The 9,967-nt window shown below is 39.1% G+C and overlaps 1 protein-coding gene across 1 annotated transcript; it reads left to right on the top strand.

The window, feature by feature from the left end:
• The first annotated feature begins 2,403 nt into the window (after window positions 1-2,403).
• Window positions 2,404-5,427, top strand: s1pr3a (sphingosine-1-phosphate receptor 3a). Its single transcript, XM_081385615.1, has 2 exons — window positions 2,404-2,672; window positions 3,524-5,427. The coding sequence occupies exon 2, from the start codon at window positions 3,634-3,636 to the stop codon at window positions 4,819-4,821; it is 1,188 nt and encodes a 395-aa protein (XP_081241741.1). The 5' UTR covers window positions 2,404-2,672; window positions 3,524-3,633; the 3' UTR covers window positions 4,822-5,427.
• The last annotated feature ends 4,540 nt before the right edge of the window (window positions 5,428-9,967 follow it).

Here is a 9,967-nt window from a genome sequence, read left to right as displayed (position 1 = left end):
TCTATCCGGCTTGTTCCGGCACAAATTAAGCACTGGCTGCCCTGTATACGTACATGTGTGAATTTGCATTTCCTTCAGCCTGACGCTTATATGTTTGGTGCTAAAGGGCCTTTAAAATTTCCAAAAATATAACTTTTTTGTTTGTTATTTAAAAACAGACAAGCAAGCTCAGCCTTAACACAAAAGTAAAGTAACATAAGTAATGCAATTTGTTGCTTTTTAGGGGGTAACACAATATTGTAATGGATTACTTTTAAAAGTAACTTTCCCCAACACTACTTATCACATTCCAAATAATATGACAGTAAATGTACGAGCAATTGCGGTAATGCGGCAAACCATGACAATTGTTCAAAATATGCCATAAAGGGAATGGCTATTTTAATTGCACCATTAAGTGGTGGGGTATTTTGCTAAGAAAATAGTTGTGTTAGAAGAATGGTGTGAAAACTTTATTATGCATGGTCTCTCAGTATCATCTTAGTGAGCTTTTATTATGTTTTAAGCTGGTGCAGTAAAACTGAAGCGTTTTCAGATTAACAACTTTTGGAAAACACTTTAAGTCCACAAGAGTGGACAGAGAGAGTTTCACTGCTTTCAGATATATCAGGATTGATGTGGGCACAGCACTAAAAACCCACTGCTTTTTAGAATCTTTATTTTTAAGAGTGTAACTTAATGTTCCCCCCACATTTCCTTCATTCAACTTGAGATCTTCCATCTGATTGGACTGAGTAAAGTGGGGGAGATCAGAACCAGGAGAACGTGATAGTGGTCCATGCAGCGCCCCCCTCCCCAAACATTCCTTTGCTCATGCACCATCCCCAAGCTGGAACGCTAAATTGGACACTGTCCTCTGGGAATACTGTGAGAATGTGAAGTCTGGTTTGTGCACAGCAAGGGAGAAACGCTTAAGTTCAGCTTTGATGTTTTTATATTTATTAATCATTGTGGAGAATGTATGGCTATTTAGAGCCAAGGTCTAATTTAAGGCCAACTGTCTCACATATGACACCAGACAGAACTTTTGTTTTGCATGTGTGTCTTGAGTGGATCGAGGCTCTGGGAGAGTGATGACCTGTCACCCCAAAGGGAGGGGAAAAAATGGCTTTTCCCATTTTACCATGAAAAACAATGTTTGATCAAAGAATGGATATGAGATGTTGTAAGTGGAAATGTTTTGGGCCTTGGCTTGTCATCAGGAAATATATCAAATGAGGCGTGTTTAAAAAAATATATTTAGGTTATTTTGGATGCCCTATTAAAAGAATAGTTTGTCCAGAAATGTCGTCATTTACTTACCTTTGTGACGTTATGAACTTGTTTGACATTTTTTCTTCTGGGTGTGGAGCACAAAAAGTTTGTTTCACATGCAATTAAAATGAACGTGGACTGAAGTTGGTTACAAACTTCAAAAATCATCATAAACTATCATAAGAGTAAGGATCACTGAATCAGTGAGTTGTAGGTATTAATGAAAATCATTTGGACCGGTTTTGTGAACTGGATCAAATATTCATTGAAAAAGTCTGACTCCAAATAATGAGTTGTTCACAAATTGGGCAGTGCTAACAATAATAATGACTTGAGAAAACTTGGAATATAGATCACCGAATCGTATGGATTACTTTTATGATACTCGAATTATCTCTAATTTGCCTATATAAAAATGCCTAGCAAAAGTCAGAAAGAAAATCATAACATGTGAAGTAGCCTGCACTGAAAACACACATATACATATAGATACATATACATATAATATATATAGGCTATTATTGCTTTAACAATTTTCAACTTTTTATAAGTTATAAAAGATTCAACTCATTTAAGTCAGTTTAATGTAATTTAAGCTGAAATGACTTAAACATTCAAGTTGATTGTACTTAATTTAAGGCAGCAACTTTTTTATATATTGTAAATGCGAAATTAAATGTGGTAGCCTATGCTCCATTCAAAACTTTTTTTACATTAACAATAACACCAAAGATTTGTTCATAACTTATATAAACTTCATGTCATTGGCTAAATCATCAAAAGAGTCTATTGCGTGTATGAGTTTTATTCTTGAAAATATCGTGTAAAACACTCCTTTACACTCAAGTCAGGTGTCATAAGTCATCATTATGAAGACTTGCACGGGGTTATGTCATTCTGCGTGACTTAACCCAGTAATTTCCCTCAGTGCGTGATGCAAGTGTAATGACAGACGTGAAAATAAAACCAAAAACATCAGAGGATGCTCGCGCACGTGCGCGTTTCATCATCATCACTGTCTGATATTAGCGCGCGCGCCCTTTCCAAACAAACTCAAATTCAGAATCCAAACACACACGACGGAACGCCGACCGTCCATTCGCTGCCGGGGGAAAAAGTGCTGAGTTCCCGCCCAGCATGAGAGGGAATGTTGAGGAAAGGCGAGTTTAGAGTTTAGGATCAGAACTCGCAGGTGAATTATTTTCCATGAATAATCTGTCAGCACTTCTATTTGGTTCAACAAAAAAAACTGGAAATAGTTCGGGAATCGAAGCGGGAAAAGCGGATAAATTGTTTCAAGGACTTTCCACACGTCTGACCGTTGAGCCTACATGTTGGAAGTCTTTCATCTCCATAAAATTGTATTATTTATTAACCAGTAACCCAAGATGTAGGTGCATCTCTCAGATAAATAACAGGTAAGTCTGTTTCATCACTCAAAAAGTTAATCTTATAAAGGAAAGCTGTCTTATTGGCATAATTTTACTGTTAAATACAGAACGTTATTGATTCTATAGCATCAAATCACTACAAACTCATATTAAAGTAAATTTGAATAAGCACATTTTGGTTAACTTTCTTTTATGAAGACAGTATAGCGACTAATAGGCTACCAAAATCACCAAACGATTATAAACTGCTATTTTGATAACTATTTCTACCATGAAGGTAGGCTACTGTATGTTTTTGTATTTTCGTAAAATAGCGTGCTTTAGTTTGGGATGAGTGTCGCAATGCTTAAGAATAGCCTGTATAAAGACAAAAAATAAATAAAACAAACGTCCACACCGAATTTTATACAAATATAACCTACAGGTATGATTATATTTTAAGTGGAAGTCATAACACTTCATGGTGATATGACGGTTTGGTGGTAAAATTGACTTTGTGTGTGTCTACATGGCTAACGTTAACTTAAAATTAATCATGTAGTAAAGTTTAAATCAAAGTTCAAGTAGGCTATACAAGAGCACACAATTATTGAAAAATAGTCACTGATAATACAATACAGCCTAATAATATGATAGATAGGTAGACACTTTATTATTAATAACCCTTTCGCATTAGCACACAGATCAGACACCTGAAAAGCTCTACGCTTTCATAGGCTGAAACCACATACCCTTCATACATTCATATAACTGTTTGCTTGATAAAAATATGCAAACCAGCAAAAAAGTTTTCTACAGGCATTTTAAACCATATTTCCAGATCTTACTATCCGTTGTCAAGTCAGATGACGTTTTCTTTGCCTTGTTTTTGGCATTAGGTCCTACAAGAATCATGTGTGAAGTGGTGGATCCCTTTTCCAACTTTCTCACTGGAAGCTGCTCATAAACGCCATCTGCTGTTCAAAAGAGTGGAGCGAGTGTGTGGAAAATGGATGACCAGCCTGAACCTGGAATGAATTTAATTATAGTTAACCACTACAACCACTCGGGCAAGTGGGGAAGACCAAAAAGCGACGTTACATGCAAGATAGTCTTCCTGATTTGCATCTCTGCTCTGATTGTATTGGAGAACATCACTGTACTACTAGCGCTATGGCGCAACAAGCGTTTCCACAGCCGAATGTACTTTCTTATCGGCAATCTGGCACTTTCGGACTTGTTAGCTGGAGTGGCGTACGTGGTCAACATCTTCACCTCCGGCAGCAAAACTTATTTCCTCAGTACCAACCAGTGGCTTCTGCGAGAGGGGAGCATGTTTGTGGCGCTAAGCGCTTCGACCTTCAGCTTGCTCGCTATCGGGATCGAGCGCCACATGACGATGGTTCGCTTGCGTCCGTGCGAGACCGCAGGACGGGGGAGGTTGCTAGCTCTCCTGGGAGCCTGCTGGGCCGTTTCGGTCCTGCTGAGCGCTTTGCCCAGCCTCGGCTGGAACTGTTTGGACCGACTCCACACCTGCTCCACTGTCCTACCGCTGTACGACAAAAGCTACATAGCCTTCTGCATCAGTGTCTTCACGGCCCTGCTAGCGGCGATCGTGGTGCTATACGTGCGCATTTACCAGCTTGTGACGTCCAGCGGGCGTAGAGTGAGCTCCCGCCCGTCGGATCGCTCGCTCGCACTTTTACGCACCGTAGTGATAGTGCTAGGGGTTTTTGTGGCCTGTTGGGCTCCTCTTTTTCTGCTGCTCCTGCTGGATGTGGGATGCAGTCCAGAGCGGTGTCCGGTTCTGTACCAGGTGGACTGGTTCATCGCTCTGGCCGTGCTCAACTCCGCCCTCAACCCTCTCATCTACACGTTCTCCAGCCGCGAGATGCGGACCGCGTTCATCCGAGTGCTGTGCTGCTGCTGTTCCGAGACGCCACTGGACTCCATGCCTACGGTGGCAGGGGCGGCGCTGCCGGGAATAGTTATCGCGACGGCGGAGAACAGCAAATCAAGCATGGCCGGGGCGGCCAAGTCCTCCCTGATGGGAAGTAAAGTTCCTACCCCGTCAAACTCCCATCATCAGCATGGGGACACGTCTCAACCAGCGGTCACACACCCCTCAGGGCCAGGTGACCTACTGTCCGCGGTGCTTGGTAAAGCTGGCGCGCTTCCCTCGTTGGGGAAGTTTTGAGACTATGGGAGTCAGCACAAAAGAGCGGGAATTTGCCATTTCCCGAGATGTTTTGGTCACGGTTCCTGTGTGATTATGTCCTGTTTTTACAGCACTCTGAGGAGAACAAAACCTGGATTTGCTTGCATACAAAAGACAATGAGATTTTAAAGGTACTATTAAAGCATGATTGGACAAATGCTGACCAAAAGGAAACACAAACTGAATTGACTTCTACATGTATTAATATTTATGAAACGGAGCATAGAGCCACTATAGAATGTAATCACTCGAAAAGCTTAAGTGTGCAATTTTTTCTATCAAAATAACCCAATTTGTAAAACGGTATATTAGCCTTTCATGAAGGAAAACGCCTTAACAGTATTATATATATATTATAATAGTACTCTGTGTGTAAGACTGACCTTTAACATATTCTCACAGTTCATTACTAGACAAAAACGTTTTGAATAGTTTGCTATTCTTATTACACATAGTGAGTGTTTTAAAGAAGACTGTGGATGTTTACGGTTAATATTCTGTGGATCGGTTTAGATGGAAGAATGAGGTGGTTTCGTTGTGAATGTCTCGATTTTTTTTTTGTGTGCTAACTTACATAAAACTGTCAAAAAAATGTAAGTGTTTATATATGTTAGTGTGAAAAAACCTCACTCTAATGTTAAGATTGCCTTGTAAACATTGTGTATAACCACTAGAGGGAGCTGTAGTATCACATTCAAACAGACTGCGCCACAGAGCAAATAATGTGAAGGCAATGGACACACATTTTGTCTATGAATACAGTCAAACACTATAATTTACAGTCGCTTGGTAGGCTCATTATAAATGGCTTTGCCTGTAAAAAGTCATGATGTTCTTCTGCTGAACACAAAATATGATATTTTAAAGAATGTTGGTAATCAAACAGTTTACGGCAGCCATTGACTTCCATAATATTCTTTTTCCTACTATGGAAGTCAATGGCTGCCGTTAACGGTCTGGTTACCAACATTCTTCAAAATATCTTCTTTGTGTTCAACAGAAGAAAGAAACTCGTACAAGTTTGGAACAAATTAAGAGTGAATAATAAGTAATGACAAAATTGTAATTTTTGGGTCAACTATCCCTTTAAGTTCAGTCGACAGCACTTGTGGCATAATGTTGAATAGCACAAAAATGAAATTCGACTAAATTTTGAGCCAAAACCTAGGTTAAAATGAGACACTCGCAAAGGAAGTGAAGGAGGCCAATCTGTAAACATTAAAATAAGTAGTTTCAATATTACTGCCACAAGACATAAACAATATGCATGTTAGGATTTTTGTGCGAAATAAATCGCTTTTTAACCTTTTCAATGTGGTTATATATCAGATTTGACAGCTTTGTTGCCATGACAGTAAAACAAGCGTAACGACAACAAACTTTTGATAAAAATATAGGCCTAAGATTCACATTTCGGCATTAAAACTCTCTAAAGATTGGCCCCATTCACTTATTTAAAGTCCCCCTGTGGTCAAAATCAATTTTTTTATGTTGTTTATACCTCTATGTGGTGTTTTTAATGTGCTTTAAGACAACCCATGTGTAAATTCAAAAGTCAGCACCAATGCTGAATATTTTCTCTTTAAAACTGCAGTGAACCAAAGACAGTCTCAAAAACAGTTTGAAATCGCTGGTTTTTCTGATGTCACCTTGTAACCAATCACGTACGTGCTGGCGGGATTTAGCATATCATTAACTATGACCGCTCTGAAACAGTGAAATCTCGAGAGAAGCCAGCTTATGTTGATATGAAAAATCGGGTATATTTAGCAATATAGCGGGTGTATGATGTACATTACAATGAACTACATGCCTTTCTCCACTGACGTTCAGTTGTTAAAAGCATTTCTAAGGACACTGAGGCAGCGGTCTGACTCTGAGATGGCAAACGTGAACATGGTTCATGTAATATTAGCAACACACTATTAGCTGTTTCATAACAGTCAAGCAAAAGGCTAGTCATATTAATATTATGACATTACCGTTATGTGTCCGACTCTTGTAAAGAGTGATACCATTGTGCAGCGTTTACCTCAGTAAGTTGGCTGAGCTGGTGTGAGTTAGTGGAGATGGCGCTAATTTGCATATTCATAGATCTGCAATCTATTATCTAGGCGATCTTAAATATGTAATTTTGGTGATAAAATATGAATTTTAAGGGATAAAATTATTGACTACATGGGGACTTCAAGTGCTTCACTGTAGCCTGGATTTTTGCTGTTTTAACAAAAACAAGTGATTCATTGAAAATACATTGAAAACGCTTTTGATTGAGCTCAACTTGAATTGAACCAGGAATTTTCCCTCATTAAAGGGTTAGTTCACCCAAAAATGAAATTTTCCCATAATTTACTCACCCTCAAGCCATCCTAGGTGTATATTCTTCTTTCAGACAAACACAATCAGTTATATTAGTGAATGTTAGTTATATTAGAGTGACCTCTGACCCAACGTATAAGAATGTAGGAGTACAGTGAGAGTAGACGCAAACAAAAACGACTGGGCAACAAAGTCAAGACATGTCTTTTTTTTTTTTTATGTTTTGCTCTATTCTCTGCGCTTCTGCGTTCGTCAATACGTCAGGTAATTCTACCAATTACTGAAAGACAGGAATTGCTTAGACGTGCTGCTTCTTGCATTGTTTGAACAAAAAATAGAGGCTCAACATGACTTTTGTTCATATTGAGAACATTGCGAGAACAAGTGACATTTTGTTGAAGAATGTTTTTTACAGCATTTGACAAGTGTGACATTTCAAGTAATTTACCACCCTAAGCTGTAGACTCTCTCTCTCTCCATCACCGTGATCTTTGCAGTCAGGTTGATGGGGAAAAAATAGAATGGTAAACAAATCGAACTCATTTACAAGAGCCAAAGCAGTTTCCTTGGTTAAACCATGTCTGTTGGCATCTTGTAGCTGAAAACTAAGTCATTTAGTATCACAGAATCCGTTCGTCAAGAGATTTCACACCAAACGGTTGAAGTGTCATGAAGAATCAACGTCAACAAAAAAAACAATGATGGCTAAGTGTGATACTATAATGCGTAACCTTGAGCAAAAACAAACATCAACCCACAACACACGACAATAAGCCTTATGCAAAGTCCTTGAAATAAGCACACGCCACATAGAGGACATTAATCCTTTCAAGTAAGGCATTACACACTTGCCACACACAATGTGCCTCTGCACCTCATGTAATGAATGGCTCTTTGCCACAATGGATCAAAGCACGGACCACTGAGCTATTGTGGATGGCCACTATTGAGAATATTCATTTGTCTGTGTGCTTGTCAGAGCTGAGAGGAGTCTCTGTGGCTGAATACATCAGACTGGCACATTGCTTGGCTCTGCACTCAGTGTGAACAATGCCTCCATCTGGACCAGTGACTCAGGATGTGCCTATGTGAGAGCACTCAATTGATTTTCTCCCATTCTGGGTCCAGGGGTCACATTTAACAAGCTTTCAAGGGTTGACTGAGGTAGAAGGTGTTTGTGTGTACGTGTGTTGCTTAGGAAATGCGTCAGGACCAAGACACAGAAGCCATAATAATCTCTTCTTGGTTCACTTCTGGTCGAGGTTTGGAATTGGACCTCATTAGGCTTGCTAGCCCAAGACCTGAGATTGGGATTTGTGTAGAACAATCATTAGCTAGAGCCCTGGTCTTAAAGGGAAAGTTCACCCAAACATGAAAACTGTGTCACCATTTACTCTTCCTCATGTACGTTCCAAACCTGTATGACTGATTTACTTCTGGAGAATGCAATGAAAGTCAATGGGGTCCAAAACAAGTTCACCCCTTTCATAGTACAAACAAAGACATGGAAACATTTTTCAAAAATGATTCTGTCCTACACAGACATTCAGCTTTGGGATGACATGAGAGTGAGTAAATTGTCGTTGATCACGCCAAAATTATTGGTACCATTTGCTAGCACTTATTAGTGCAAGGCAGGATCCAGCACCCTTGCCTCAAGACCAATCCAAATTGGATATAAAAGCGGAGATGAGATGCTTCGACTAAGATGCCAGACTTTGACAAGCTGTATTGTGACACAAGCCCAGTCGTCTTTGACAGGGCGAGTACTAATGAAGTGGTGCCCAAATTAGGTTAGTTACATTTACAAAATGAATAATAAAATCGACTAAATGGTGGAATACTAAAATGCATGGCTGTTCTTCACTGGCAGAAATGAAGGTTTGGCACCTACATATCTTGATTCCTTAGTGAAACGTTATACATCAAATAGATCCCTGCGGTCTTCCGATCAGCCTCTTTTAACGATTTTAAGATCTAGATTAAAACTTAGGGGTGACCGCGCCTTCTCGATCGCTTGTTACCTGTTGACATCAGATTGGCTCAGACTATTTCGAGTTTTAAATCATTGTTAAAAACTCATCTATTAACTCAGGCTTTTAATTCCTCTGGGCGTTGAGTCAAAATTCTCTATTGTTGTTTTATGTTGTTTTTGTGTTGTTTATGTATTTATTTATATTTCATTATCTCTGGAAAGCACATTTGTGCAACTGCAGTTGCAATGAATTGTGCTATATAAGTACAATAAAGAAAGAAAGAAAGAAATAATGCAAAAAGTGTACTTTTAGATTGCCTTTGGGGCAGTACCCCCAAAGGTACACCGTTGCAACTTATCTACCCCTAATTATAGCATATAAGTTCTTTATGAGGTAGATAATGTACAAAAATATAAAAAATATAATCCTCCTGGAGGGCCACCTTCCTGCAGAGTTTAGCACCAATCCTACAGTAATTAAACCCACCTGAACCAGCTTTTCAAAGTCTTCAAGTCAAAATTAAAATGGAAGATTTTTGGCTTTTAGAATAAATATGTTATCCTTACTGTTATCTATAAGCTAGTGTGCTCCAAAACAAAGGCAATTCGCTTTTAGAAGACAAAGTGTTCAAACTTCTCATCAGATTTTCTGTCCAATCAAATTCTCTCTAGAAACTAAAGCGTCCCGCCCCCCACATTATAAATAGACACTGCAGCTGCGGCTAAAATCGGTCACTTGTTCACACATTTAGTATTTTCTAATGGTGAATGGCACATAATTCACTATATAGGAGATAGGGAACGATTCGGACAGTGTAAATATACTTTCCA

This window comes from Scardinius erythrophthalmus (assembly GCF_964197995.2).
Source record: "Scardinius erythrophthalmus genome assembly, chromosome: 14".
NCBI classification, from domain to species: Eukaryota; Metazoa; Chordata; class Actinopteri; order Cypriniformes; family Leuciscidae; genus Scardinius; species Scardinius erythrophthalmus.
This window is presented reverse-complemented; position numbering and strand designations above follow the sequence as displayed.

Bases quoted from the DNA above. Each gene is read 5' to 3' on its own strand.
- s1pr3a (XM_081385615.1), top strand. From the start codon at position 3,634: ATGGATGACCAGCCTGAACCTGGAATGAATTTAATTATAGTTAACCAC.